Source organism: Pseudorca crassidens, chromosome 5, assembly GCF_039906515.1.
Source record: "Pseudorca crassidens isolate mPseCra1 chromosome 5, mPseCra1.hap1, whole genome shotgun sequence".
Classification (NCBI taxonomy): domain Eukaryota; kingdom Metazoa; phylum Chordata; class Mammalia; order Artiodactyla; family Delphinidae; genus Pseudorca; species Pseudorca crassidens.
Window position 1 is genome coordinate 62,378,278 of NC_090300.1, and position 15,363 is coordinate 62,393,640.

Sequence of the window (15,363 nt, forward strand, 5' to 3'; positions counted from 1 at the left end):
GCCACTTTCCGGCTTCGCCCTCGTTGAGAAATTGTCTCTCTCGGCTCCCGTTACATTTGCCCGCTCTTCTCTTGCCCGTAGTAGCCATGGCGGCCATGAGTTTATTACAGCGGGCTTCGGTCTCTGCAGTGGCCGCTCTGTCTGGCCGCCGCCTTGACACTAGACTTGTATTCGGGGGCTTCCTCACCCGTGACTTTCCGAAGACTGCCGGTGGGTACTGGCTTTGGGAGAAAGCGCTATCAAGAAACGCGGGAGGAGAGATGGAGGACTCTTCCCGGGTGACCTTGGTGGAATCCGGAGAGAGCTGGGAGAAATTGGGGACTTGGGACTTGAGAGACGGAGCATGGGCTATGTGAGGAGACTGAGGGTTTTCCTGGAGTAATGAAATCGATCGTGTTTAAGTAATTAATTAGAATTTGTGAGACACTTTGTCATTCACCTATCCTGTTGGTGGTAATTTGCGGATGAAGCTGATGTTAGAAAGGCAAAGAGCTGAGACCCATGTCTCTCAGGTACCAAGATTCTTTGTATGTTCCACCTGCGGTACGTTTTAATCTCACAAGGTGGGAAGTCATGTTGCTGAGGAGCCCGCTGATGCTAAGTAATAATATTGATATATGGACAGGTGGAGAGGCTCAGGGCTAACTCATCTGCTAGGCACAGTGCCCTCATGATACTTTTAGGTGTCCACGAAAATGTTTTAATTTAAATTTCTTTTAAAATCAGAAGGAAAAGGGCTATAATGTTAATGCATATGTGATGCTGAATCCAGCCTGAATTGTATTCGTTTTATATCAACGGAATCATAAAATAATTATTTTTAATGTCTTCTTAGAGAGGAAGGGACCTATGAAGAAAAAGTTCCTAGGTCTTAGGAAAGTCAGTGCAGTCATGGGAGGATTATTTGGAGCCTCTTGGAGACTGTGGATTGAACTCTAGGGGAATGAATAATCATAATAGCAAAGTATCAAATGCTTTGTATTCAGTCTGCTTTATTCCCTTTTGGGTTCTGCAAAGTGAGTACAGTGTTACCCCATTTTACAGATGAGGAAACTGTGACTCAATTATTACAAAAATAATGCACTACTGTATTAAGTGAATAATAATAATGGGAGCTAACATTTATTGAGCACACATTATGTGCTGGGCACCATTCTAAGATATTAAAGGTATTCATTTAATCCTCTTGATCAAAAATATACTGTAAGCGATTTGTCCTATGCAATACAAGTAGATACAGAGGAAGTGAAATTTAAAGCCCAAAAGATTCTTCTCCAACTTAAAAATATCTTTTTCTGTTTACTGCTCTTCTCCCAATTTAATTTGAATTATGTCACTTCACATGATGAGGCATTATACACTGATGCCATGAGGGACTTACTGGAAAAATGGAAAGGAAAAAAAGTGGCATTGAACAAATTTCCGGCAGGAATTTGAACCTGTTACAAAACTACATGTGCTTACATTCTTTGATAAAATTCCTTTGTAAGCCATTTCTGATTACAAATATCCTCTTCAAATACCCCCTCCCCCCATAGTACTTAATCATGCCTACCTGGAGATAAACTGAGGTAAAATTTCTCCCCTAGATCCCATTTATACACTATTCCCCATTCTTGGAGTTCTGGAAGGATCCTCGCAGGTAATCTACACCCTTTCCACTGGGAGCAGGAAAGGATGTGATAGCTATAGTGAGGTTACTGTGTTTCAGCAGTGTACCTGCTTTCAAAGGTATTTTGCCTGTGAAACCTAATCTATCACTGTGGAATGAAAGGTTGTAATCTGTTTTATATTATTGTTTATGTCTGCCTCTAGGAGAACGTAAGATCCAACAGAGGAGAGAACCTTGTCTGGTTTTGTTTCCTCTGGATATAGACCGCCTAGGTTTAAATCCTACCTCCAGAGTTTAGTAACTCTGTGAGCTTGGGTCATCACATCTGGGAAGCTAAGTGGAAGGCACTTAATTGCTCCAAACCTGCATTTCTTCATCGTTAAAAAAGAGGATTTAGAAAGAAAAAAAAGAGGATTTTATTACAAGTGTGCTTATTTTCTGTTGACACGGAAATAAAATAAAACTAATCTCTTTCCCACTGACAAGTATTTATAACCCTGAAATGTGTTTCTGCATAATTTTGCATCTTTCTAGAAATGTCATTTTGAATGAACTTGTCTCTTACCATAAGAACTGTTTTGTTTTGTTTCTAAAAAGAGGGTGATAATTTTAACTTACCTCAAAGGTAGTGGTAAAGAGTGAGTGGGAAAAATCTACAGCACTGGGCATTACCTTCTACAGGGCCCTGTGGTCTCACCTTTCTTAAACATCTAGTACTGTCATGTTATCATCAATCACTCTCAGTGAAAACCTTTCTCAGAAAATAAGCAGATAAAAGTATTCTGTTTAATTATTTATTAAATGTCAAACATCAAGGGATTCTAGAAATAAGCTTAAGTTCTCCCCTCAGCTGCAGAGAACTTTTATGTTGAAGGCTGATGTGCATATAATTATGGCTTTAAAACCTGAGAAGAGTATTAAACGAAGTAGTGTGGACTTAACTCAGACCTGGATGATGAGGCATGTTAACTGGATTCTAGGGATAGTTTTAACAGGTGCAATTGATGGAAAAGTAAAGGATGTGTTTTCAGATATATCTGAATATGGGGCTCTTGAGATAGGTAGGTGTTGAGAGAGAAGGTTAAAAAAAGAGAAGTTAGGACCTAATTAGGGGAGGGACTGAATACAAAGCCAAAGTATCTTAACGATTTTGTAGGCACCCGAGAGTATTTTAGCAGAAGAGCAGCATCAGTAGTATGTTTTAGGAAGATGCTTCTGAATATTGGATGGCTTATCAGGCATGTTGATTTCTTAAGCCACTGAGGTGAAAAGGTCTTGGAGAGAAATGGAAAGTTTGAATTTTAGAATCAAGAGGCCTTGACAACTGATGAAAGAGGCACAGGAAGATGACTGAGATTTTTTAGCCTGGGTAATTGAGTTGGTGGTGCCATTAACTGGGAATAGTCTGAGAATGAGGGGAAAAAAATGACCAATTTTGGGTGTTGTCTTGGAGACACAAAAAAATCTGATATTATCTTATTTGATCCTCACAAGTATCACAATTGTCCAAAGCATAACTTTCCTGAAGTTATTTGCATTAAAAAAAATTGGTTAGTGAAACCTTAGTTCCACGTAATTACTGAGTACCTTAATTGAGACATTCCAGGCTGTAGAGAGTGGAGGAAAATGCCTATTTTTGTGGCAGAAGGATTGAGTTCCAGAAATCCTGGCAGTCACCTGGTTGTAAGCAATGTTCACTCTAATAATTTTAGATTGTAAGCAGATGGCCCTACTACAACAACAAATCATGAAGGCTCAGAATATTTGAAAAGAGTTTAGTGCTATGAAATATCCTTTAGAACAGTTAATAGTATAACAGTTACCTAACACATTTAATGGCATGAATAATTGTTGTTTAACAGTAGGGTAATTATATGTAAAGAAAGCAAGAAGTTCACATTACTAACTGTTTAATATTGCTAGAATGCAGCCAGCTCAAGCTTTCTTCCATAGTATTTTTTGTTTGTTACACTTTCCACATCTACTAATACTGTCATTTGTAATCAGTTGTCCCTAAAACCCCACATAGAGTTTAATCCTTACGTGTTTCTCTGTGTGTGTGTGTGTGTCTGTCTATCTGTCCGTCTGATTGAAAGGGAAAGTTGGGAGTATACTGTCTCTTCTGAGAAGATTTACTTTCAGGAACTAAAGAAAGATCCCCTACCAACATTAAATTTACTTAAGAAATGTAAATTCAACAATATTTATGGAGTTCCTACCATGTGGCAGACACTAAAGTGCACTGGAGATACACTACTGAATGATTCAGCTTAGTGCTTATTGTTCTAGAGGAAATAACCAAATGATATTAAGGAGAATAAGTGGGAGACCAGCTGTGGATATAGGGTAGTCAGAGAAAACTTCTTTGAGGAGGTAACATTTGATCTTACCTCTGAAGGATGGGGTGAGGAGCTAGCCATTCAAAGAGCCTGAGGAAAAGCTTCCAAGCAAAGAGGAAGGTTAAGTGCAAAGACCTGAAAGCAGGAAAGAGTTCTTGGTGTTGGAAGGAAACCATTGAGATTGATCAGTAGGAAAGGTACGTCTTTTTATTCTAAGAGAGGCCATCTATTCAGATTCTTTGAGGGAAAGGACCTTAGAAATCTTATAGGCCACCCCCTGTAGTATGCTAATCCTTGTTACATTCCATTAGTGATACTCGAATAACTCCATAATGGGGACTGGGGAGGCAGTCCAATTTTATTTTCAACCACTAAAATTGTTAGAAACTTCTTCCTTGTATTAAGCCAAAAATTACTCTTTCACACATTGATCCTAGTTCTTCCTTTCAGGTCAGTGCAGAATAGTGTAAGCCTTTGTCATTGGACAGCCTTCAGCTATTTAAAGGCACTTCTCTGGTCTCTATCCTGACTTCTTTTTTGTAGGCCAGTCAGCTTCGGTTCTTTCAGTTTCAGTAGGTCAATTTCCAGGTTGTTTGCCGTCCTGGTTGCTTAACTTAGGATGTGCTCCAGATTGTCCCTCTAAAACAGTGTACTCTGGGATGGACACACTTCCACAGGTCTGGTAAGACATGGAGGTGGAGGGCTCCTTCTGTTTTGACCCTGTATTTCTGGTACATCAGATTAAGATTGGATTACCTTTGGGATTTTTTGGTTAACCACATCCACATGACACCAATGACTTTTTCTTTTTTTGTTTTTGGCCACGCCATGCAGCTTGCGGGATCTCAATTCCCTGACCAGGGATTGAACCTGGGCCATGGCAGTGAAAGCCCAGAATCCTAACCATTAGGCCACCAGGGAACTCCCACCAGTGACTTTTCTTAAGTTTGTGAGCCACTAAACTTCTGGAGTGTTCAAGTAGGACTTTCCACTTACTATACTTAATCCTTTTAGATTCAGCCTTTTGTAAGTGTGTAGGAGGACTTTTGGGGGGATCCTATTTCATCATTAGTGTAGTAGCCACTCTTGTAGCAGTAGCTCTGTATCATCAGGAATACCATCTCCACCACATTCAGGCCATTCATAGAAATTGTGAGAGAGCCCTTTGGCAGGTTACTGCATTAAGTAATCAGCACCTTTTGGGTATAATCAATCAACCAATTACCCATTACAGATTTCTTCTAACTTGCTACTTCTCTCAGTTTATAATGTGCCTTCCTCATACCTCCCCAACTCCACCAGCCTGTCTAAAGAGGGGCTTTACTTCTGAGCCTTTTCTTTTCTGACACTACATCCTGTTTCTTTCCTTTGTTGTCCTTATAGACAACAAAGACAACAAAGATTGTTGTCTTTTACAATATAGATTTGTAATTATCTATTTTTTCCTCCCAGCAGAATCTAAATCCCTCTTATACTATAGACCTAGCATAAGACCTGTACATAGTAGGCACTTAAATATTTATTGAATTAACGAGTGGTTTGTACTGTTATCTAGCCCATTTTTTTCATCTAGTCCACAGAAATTTCTATTGTACCTTTCAAATGATTTGCAGAAATACATACTTACCTTGTCAAATTCTCTTGTTATTTTAGAAGCCTTAGTAGATGATTTATACTTAGTAAACTTGTGCCAGCTTCTAATTCTCTTGTGAATTAACCTTCTAAATTCATTGCAAGCTGCTGCAGGTGGTATCAAAATTTAAGACAGTTCCTGCCTTCAAGACACTTATATTTCAGTGGGGGCAGTGAAAGCAAGTTTACACATCAGTAGAATATACAGCAGTTCAGAGGTAGGAGAGCTCTCAGCTGGTTGGGAAGCATGTTGGTTTCTTGGAGGATGAGATGTCACCTGGGCCTAAAGAATAGATTTCAGGAGAGGGGAGGTCATTCTTGACATGTAAGCTTGAACAAAGGATACAAATCTTTCTGACATCTATTATGATTAAAATTCCTTTAATGGGAAATTAGTTTTTTATTCAGCAATGACTCATGGGAAATTCCCTTGAATGCGGTTACAGAGCAGAAGCATAGTAACCCTCAGTTTCTCAGTAATGTTAGAGCCTTTCCTGCTTTTAGCAGAAAGGGCTTAGAGTGGCCATAGTGATCCTTCCAGACTTCCAAGAAAGGGAAATCGCATAGAAAGCAGATCCAAGAGTGAGAGTTTTGCCTCAGTTTATCTTCAGCAAGGCTTGATTAAATACCGTCTGGGAGAGGATTTGAAGAGAAGGATATTTACAATAAGAAATGGCTTACACATTTGCAACAACATGGATGGACCTAGAGATTATCATACTAAGTGAAGTAAGTCATACAGAGAAACACAAATATTATATATCACTTATATGTGGAATCTAAAATATGATACAAAGGAACTTTTGCAAAAGAGAAACAGACTCATAGGCATAGAAAACAAACTTATGGTTACCAAAAAGGAAAGCAAGGGGAGGGGGATAAATTAGGAGTTTGGGATTAGCAGATACAAACTCTCTATATAAAATAAACAACAAGGTCCTACTGTATAGCGAAGGGAACTATATTCAGTATCTTGTAATAAACTATGATGGAGAAGAATATGAAAAGGAATATATATATTTATAACTGAATCACTTTGCTGTACACCAGAAACAAACACAACATTGTAAATTATTTTTTACAAAAATTTTTTGTAAAATTTCATATTTTGTAAAATTTTTGTAAAATTTATAATAATTATGTAATATAATAATTATTAAATTATTATATCAACTAAAAAAAAAGAAGAAATGGCTTATAAAGGGATTTTATCAAGACAGAGTGTATTCTTTTGAACAAGTTCAAATTCCTGCTAGAGAGATATTGAAAAAATATCTTTCCATTTATTTTGCATCAAGTCCCTAATGTATATTGCCTCATCATATGACGCAATTTAAATTAATTTCTTTTGCAGCATTAGCAAATATTTATTGCAGAGGTAAACAAAGGTACGTAGCCCACCAAGAGTATCTGATCTCCCTGCCTGCTACTGAAACAAATTCAAATAATCATTTAGATATTTCTTCAATAAATATCAATATCTTGAATATTGATGAATAAAAATGATGAAAATAGTGATGAATATGTTGAATAAAAATGAGGAGAGCTGTAGTTTAGAACAGTACATCAATCTCTGTTTAAAGATATCCTAGTATTCCCTGCCTTTAGTACTCAAAGAAGCATGTATTTTTTTATCTTAATCGTATATATATATGTATATATTTTTTTGGAAGGGATATTTTATTTTAATTCATATTAAACATTTATGCATGTACGTTTTCGTATAGTCTGACTTTTATCTCAAAATATAACAGTATATCCTTATAAACCTTGTATATAACAGGGTTATTTAATATTTCCAGCTCCTGTGCGACACAGTGGAGACCATGGGAAAAGACTGTTTATCATCAAGCCTTCTGGATTCTATGACAGACGTTTTTTGAAATTAATGGTGAGTTAAAACTTGTTGAACTAAACTCTTTACATATAAATAGGAAATTTTTTTCCTGTTTAGAAAACATCTTTCATTTTATAAAATATTTTTTTTTGTAAATTCATATTCCTTTTCTCAGAAAAATGTTGAGATTGAGTAGTAAGGTCTGGTTTGTTAGTGAATTTATTTTTTTAATTTTTTGCGGTACGTGGACCTCTCACTGTTGTGGCCTCTCCTATTGTGGAGCACAGGCTCCGGACGCGCAGGCTTAGCGGCCGTGGCTCATGGGCCTAGCTGCTCCGCGGCATGCGGGATCCTCCCGGACTGGGGCACGAACCTGCGTCCCCTGCATCGCAGGCGGACTCTCAACCACTGCACCACCAGGGAAGCCCCCTGAATTTATTTTTAAATTAGTGAACCTTTCCTTCTTCAAAAAGAGAATTCATGCATATTGGAGGTAAAAATTGAAACATTCCTTTCTTCTCAAGATTATGGTGTTTTGAAATCATCTGTGTTCCCTGACCAAAAGAAAAATCTATAAATTATAAAACTGAAAATGGATTCATTTGGGAATAATTATTTATATTACTAATATATTCTTTAAATTAACAAAGAACTCATTGAAGGACTTCTTTAAATATGTAACTCCATTATTTTGGGATATGATTTTTTATTTCTTTGTTGTTTAGGAACTTTGATTTCAGAGAGTGAAACAGGGCATTGACTGCATGTTTGTATCTCAAGTCTCTGTAAAGGAAAGTGGAGACTTAGAAGGTGGAAGACTGGACTCTGCCACTGTTCCTAAAGTTGTGACCCACTGGCTGCCCTCTAGACCTTCCCTTGCCTGTCCATTGTGCTTAATGCCCTCTCCATCTCCATGGTTGAGCTCCTACTTTTCTTGTGATGACCAACTCAAACTCCAGAAATCGCCCTCATCTTCTTACACTTTTATTCTTAATATAAAAATTTCTTTTATGACATTGCTTTAACCAAAAATGAAAAATCACTTAAATATATATTGTATTATACAATTAGTCTTTGCTTTCTTCTTTTATTTTTGACACTAAATATAGGCATCTAAAAGCTAGAGCAAAAGAAAATTACAGAAATAAATAATTTTATACAGCATCTCCAATTTGGCAAGTTTATGTTATAAGAAATATAAGGAAATCATGTAATGAGGACAGTTTGAGTGTGAGGAAAGGAGTTAGGAAATGGTTATGTGAAAACTTTTTTTTTTTTTTTTTTAATCTTAACAGAAATTCTACATTTTGTTGACTGGGATTCCAGTAGCAATTGGCATAACTCTGGTGAATGTATTCATTGGTAAGTATCTCCCCCACCAACTAAATTAGTAAATTTTTAAAACCTGTGTACATTAATACAAAAAAGGAATTATGGATATTATAAGGGAAAGTTCTTCAAATAATAAAATAAACATAAACATGAGAACTTATTTTAAAATAACCAAATCTTAATCTGCAATAGCACACAGTGGTTCTTTTTTTAACTTTTTGTTTTCTCCAAAAACCTTTAAGGTCACTGACTCTATAGGCCACATAAAAGGCCTGTCTTCTTCCTCTTTCTCATTTCCCAAAACCAGCTTTGAGAAGTCTGAATAAGGAAAATAGAAAGAGAGAGAGGTGGAAAAGAGGCTGAGGGATGGAAGAACTTTTTTTATCCATCCTGGAACATATAAAGTTATAATCTTCCAAAAAAGAATAGATTTGTGAATGATAGTAACTATTAGGTCTCCTGGGAAATTCTGCTCACTCACAGTACTTCTAACATCTTGAATCCTAAATATTTTGTCTAGGATGTTTAAGAAAAACCAGAGGAATAGTATGTCTTTTATTATATCTTCTTACACTATATAAAAACAAAACGAGAACCCTCATATAATGCCTATATACAATGCATTACACATAGAAGACATCTAAAAAATACCTAATGAATGATTTTCCACCAGCTTGAAGTGAATTTAAAATATTAGATATCTTCATTGCTACAAAACAAAAGTTTCTTTAAAATCACAAGAGGTTGGTTTCTTACTTAAATAGTGAAGAATTAACATTATAAACTCCTGATACTAAAGTTGAATATCACTGTTTTCTCTTATTAGGTGAAGCTGAGTTAGCAGAAATTCCAGAAGGCTATACCCCAGAGCACTGGGAATATTTCAAGGTTGGTATAGGTCACTGAAAGTTATTTTCAGTTAGGTGTCTTGTCAATGTACTGGTTAATATCTTAATTTAGCAATTGTGGTATAGTTTTGTATTCAATTTTTTATAACAAGTAAATGATACATTTTGTGCTCACTTTTTATAAGTAACTTTTGGTAATTTTCTGCATTGTTTTATTACCTTAAGCTTTATGGTTTTTTAAAGACTGACTCTGCACTGTGTTCTCAACCTAGAGAGTAACAGTCAGAATTTATCCTACGTTCTATGCCATAGGGAAAACTGTACTGATACTAATGCTAGCTGTCATTTATTGAACACCCACTGTGTAGCAGGCACTATGATAAGTGTTTTGAAAATACTATCTCATTCCATGTAAATGGTACTATTATTATTTCTGCTTTAGAGATGAGGAAGCTGATGCTTAAAAGAGGTTAAGTGCTCTGTCTAAGGGATAGGGTCAGTATTTGAACCCAGGCAGTCTTGACTCCAGAGCCTGCACTGTTAATTAGTCATTTTACCATACTGTCATGGCTACTAAAACCCAAAATTAATTCTGTTACTTGTCTTTACAAGTGTTTTAGTGAGATGGCCTTGATTACAGTATATCTTATCATGTTTTATTATCTGAATGAATTATATTTTAGAAAAGAAATACTTCATTATTAAATCTTAAGGTAAGCCATATAATTAGTTTATCTTGGCTGACTGGTGGAAAGAGCGCCATTTTGAGATCACCAGACCCCGGGTTTGGCTCCAAAATCTGCCAGTTAAGATACTTATAGTGTAGTATAATAGGAAAGAGCACAGGTTTTAGAGTCAGACAGACCTGGCCTGAGTGCAGATGCTGCAACCTAGTAACTGTACAACCTTGTGAAATTTGCTCATCTATAAATGAGGACAAAGGTAGTATTTACCGAACAAATTAAAATTATTTTAAAAATATATAAAGTGGTTGATACATAAAAGTGTTATTGATTTACCTGAGATGGTCATTTTAGGAGAATAGTAAACTGGAAAAGCAAAGTACTTTTCAGACACTAATTTTAAACACATTTTCTCTTGTAGCATCCTATATCAAGATGGATTGCCCGAACTTTCTTTGATAGTCCTGAAAAGAATTATGAAAGAACAATGGCTGTCCTTCAAGTTGAAGCTGAAAAAGCTGAATTACGGTAAAAAAAAAAAAAAAAAAAAAAGGGCAGGGGTTGGAGTGCAGGGAAGAAAATCCTTTCCTACAGTTGCAAACCACAGGAAGAAATTTAATAAAACTATTTCAACAGTGTAGGATGCTCTGTGTAAAAGGGTGAAGATGGAGAGAGAATTAGCCTGTTTAGAGAGGAGATTATGAGTTGGAGACTAGAAGGCTATTAGGAGATAATATCTGTCAGATTAAAAAGAATTCTTGTTTGAAATGTCCTGACTCTTTTAAGTGCAAGGTAGCCCTCTCCTTCCCCTCCCCCACCCAATTTCCTTTCTTCTTACACCCAGTGTCATCCTTAGAGGTGACTACTATTTAATGATCTCTTATATTTTATGCATTAAAAATATATTTTTTATATATCATTTACAAAATATATTAACACAAATGGAATCCTGTTATCAGCACTGTTCTGCACCTTGTCTTCCTTTCATGTAAATATACAATCATTCCTTGGTAACTGAGGAGGATTGTTCCAGGACCTCCAGTAGATACCAGTCTGAGGATGCTCAAGTCCCTATATAAAATGGCATAGAACAGTTGGCCCTCCGAAGATAGATAGGGCCAACTGTATCTTGATCTTTCGGTAATAGCATATACTCTATTCTTTTTAATGGCTGCACTGGATGGATGTGCCTTAATTTTTTTAACTGGTGGGGGACCTATTGTTGGTACTTAGGCTTTTTCCAAGTTTTTTGATAATTATACATTGTGCTGTGGTGAATATCCTCATATATTTTTGCATATTTATTCAGTGTATCTGGAATATAAATTCCTAGCAGTGGCACTGATAAACCAAATGTTATGCTTTAAATTTTAGATAGCTTTTGTCAAACTCTTCTTTAAAAAGTTGTACCAGTGGTCTTTTCTGTCACCAATACAGGATAATTCTGTTTCTCCATACCTTTCCAAGTAAAGGAATTTATCAAACCTAAACATTTTTGCTGATAAGACAGTTGAAAAATGTTATCTCATCATTTCAATTTTGTATTTTTTGGCAAAGTTGAGTATTTTTTTGTATATCTATTGGTTGTTTATATTTCTTTTTCATAAATTGCCCATTTTCTATTAATTTGTGCATTGATTAAAATAGCCCCTTTTGTTTTTGTTGCAGATATGTTTTCCTAGCTTGTCATTTGTCTTCTGACAGTGTAGAATTTTTTTGCAACTTAGTGTTTTTATGTTTCAGATAACAAAAATGCAGTAGTAGCTAATATGTTTTTGAACACTTACTGTGTACTGATGCTTTAATTGCTTTTAATATATTTACTCATTTAATGATTGTCAAGCTTGTCAGTCTTTTTCTTTAGCTTCTGGAATTTTGTGTCATATATAGGTCTCTGATAATAATAAAATAAGTAAATACACAAGTCCAAAATTTTTTTTTTTTTTTTTTTTGCTGTACGCGGGCCTCTCACTGCTGTGGCCTCTCCCGTTGCGGAGCACAGGCTCCGGACGCGCAGGCTCAGGGGCCACGGCTCACGGGCCCAGCCACTCGGTGGCATATGGGATCTTCCCGGACTGGGGCACGAACCCGTGTCCCCTGCATCGGCAGGTGGACTCTCAACCACTGCGCCACCAGGGAAGCCCCAAAATTATTTTTTAATGTTCACTCATATTTTCTTTTTCTACTTTTAAATATGATCTTTTCTGAGATTTATTTTGGTGTTTGGAATGAGGTTTACATACAATCAAAAGTACCCATTAAGTTCAGTGGGTTTTGACAAAATATATAACTGTAACCACCACTATCGAGGCCATTATGATCACCTAGTGAGTTTCTTTCCTGTCCCTTCAGTCAATCCCCATCCCTTACTCTTGGCCCCAGGCTACCATTGATATGCTTTCTGTTCATTCTGCTCTAATTTTGTAGTTTACAAAAATTGCTGTGATATTGAAAACTATTTAAATGATTAAATGAACATATGATTGGCTTGTTTTGTAGATATGTAATTACATGTATGTGTAGTTACCATATAGAACTGTCATTAAGTATTTAAGAGCATGGAATAGCATTATGCCTCATACTTAGTTAGCTTTGGACATTTTTGAACTTCAGACATATACCTTTGATAAAACATCAAAATTTTTACAAAATTTCTTAGACATATAACAATCCCAAACAATTTCAAAACAAAACAAAGTAAAAATAAAAACAAAAACAGGGGACTCCTCTGGTGGTCCAGTGGGTCGGACTCCGTGCTACCAATGCAGGGGGCCTGGGTTCGGTCCCAGGTCAGGGAACTAGATCCTGCACGCGTGCCGCAACTGAGAGTCCGCATGCCGCAACTAAAAAGATCTCACACGCAGCAATGAAGATCCCGTGTGCTGCAACTAAGACCTGGAGCAGCCTAAATAAATAAATAAATAAATATTTTTAAAAAAACTAAAACAGGACCCTGACTTTTACTCCTAAAAGAAAGAGGCAAGTGTGAGAATGGAATGGGGAGTACCTACACATTTTTAAAAATATATATTTAGGTATTTGGAAAACTGAAGCTTAAAGGAAAGGTATAAAATAGAAAGGGACTGTCTTACGTAATTGATTCCCCCAGAGATAATTTACTTTTGGTCCTCCAGAATTTTTAATACTCTGTACATGTGTACATATACATAGCACAAATGACTTTCTCTGCTTTTTAATGAAATGGGAAGATGCCACACAGACTCATTTTATATGTCGCTTTTTCAACCTAATGATATATCTGTCCTCTCCTTCCATGTTACTATATATAGATTTCCCTCATTCTTTTTAACAGGTGCATAGGTTGTCCATTATATGGGTGAACAATAATTTATTCAACCAGTCCCCTGTGATGAATATTTTAATTACTTGCATTTTAGATTATTATAAAGAGTAGAAAAGAAAAAGGTTGATATTTAATCCTAAAAAAAAAAGATAAATGTATTCTCTTATATACACTGTCACAAAGGTATATTGTCTGTCATAGATAGGGTTGGTAAACTGGTTAAGGTTAATAAAGTGAATAATTTAACTGTGACAGATTTCCAGTCATAAAAAGTTAGTATGTAGTCTATAAAAATGGAAAGTAAAAGGCTTGATGGAGAAGGGATTATTCCAGGAATGCGTGGTAGTTTTGTGCAAAGGCTTGGCTGTGGAAGAAGGAAAGTATCTTTCTAAAATAGAGATTATTCAGTTTGTGAAGAAGGATGAGGACAAATAAGTAGATCTTAGAGTCAGAGAATGTTTTTCTTAATCCTGGTTTTTCTTTTTTCTTTTCTTTACAAATATGGATTGTCTAATGTTGACCAGGCTCAGTGTGATGCTGGTGGCTGGTGAATAAGTTACCGTCTCTTCTTTCAAGAAGTTTTCTGTCCTAATGCTGATCGGCAGCCAGTATAGACAGGGGATGTGAGCTCCTCCAGGAAGGCTTGTTCCCTTTTAATTTCTAGCACTTGGCACAGTATGTGGTCATAATAGTAGGCGTTCTGTAAATGACTCTCCTAACATTTAAAAGGCAAGAAGACAGGAAATGCATTATCACTATTCAAGTGAAAGTGATCTGTCCAGACAAAGAGCAGGGACAGGAGGAGAGAATTGATTATCAATTCAAGTGACACTTGGGTGATTAAAAACAATATTCATTGGCTAACTACATAAGCAAGATAATAAAAGCCAAAATAAGTCCCAAATTTTGCTTATAGCTACATATCAGATATATGCATACATATGGATCTGTGGAGGGACATTATATTTTACATAAAAGCAAGACTCTCAAGTTGTTGTTCTTTATGGAGATAATTCATTAACTTTATAATTGGAAATGCTGTAGTCACAACATCACCATTCTGTTTGTTACAGGTTAAAGGAGCTGGAAGTACGAAGTCTAATGCGTGCAAGAGGCGATGGTCCCTGGTATCAGTATCTGACCATTGATAAGACACTTATTGATCATTCTCCAAAAGCAACTCCTGACAACTAATCTTTTATTTCTCTAAATACAAAGTATATTCTCTTTAGGCAATACTAAATTACTAGATATATTCTGTATTTTTTCTGTGTGATGAATAAAAGATCCTATTCGTTGCTCCATTTCTCAACATTGGTTCAGATTAAGGCTTTTTTGTGTGTGATTTCATTTTTTTTTTCCAGCTTTATTGAGGTGTCATTCACAAAGTTGTAAGATATTTAAAGTGTACATCATGATGATTTGATACTCATATATATCGTGAAAGGCAGATTAAGGCTTTTGGTTTGGGGCTTTCAGCTTCCTCTTTTAAGAATGTTTAAGTATAATAAAAAAAACTCAAAGAAATAGGAATTTGTGAACTCCTGAAGGTGTAGCTTTGAAAGATTAATGTTGTATTTGTCTGATAAATGGAAGTTAGAGAAGTCTATGTTAAATATCAGGAAATATGTAGTTTATATACATGTGAGTATTGTAGATATGTGGATTATTCAAGGGCAACTCAGAATTTTAAATTATATAAATATTGAACCAATTATATAAAACATTAACACCTTAATAAACAATTTTTCAGTGAAGATATCTCAAAGTTCAATG

At 35.9% G+C, this 15,363-nt stretch overlaps 1 protein-coding gene across 2 annotated transcripts; it reads left to right on the forward strand.

The window, feature by feature from the left end:
• Position 1: 1 nt before the first annotated feature.
• Positions 2-14,899, forward strand: NDUFB5 (NADH:ubiquinone oxidoreductase subunit B5). Of its 2 annotated transcripts, XM_067738124.1 has the most exons (6): positions 7-210; positions 7,386-7,474; positions 8,716-8,782; positions 9,579-9,640; positions 10,705-10,811; positions 14,661-14,899. In XM_067738124.1, the coding sequence occupies exons 1-6, from the start codon at positions 87-89 to the stop codon at positions 14,779-14,781; spliced, it is 570 nt and encodes a 189-aa protein (XP_067594225.1). In that variant the 5' UTR covers positions 7-86; the 3' UTR covers positions 14,782-14,899. The 2 variants fall into 2 exon arrangements, with proteins under 2 accessions (XP_067594226.1, XP_067594225.1); XM_067738125.1 differs by lacking the exon at positions 10,705-10,811 and having other exon boundaries at positions 2-210.
• The last annotated feature ends 464 nt before the right edge of the window (positions 14,900-15,363 follow it).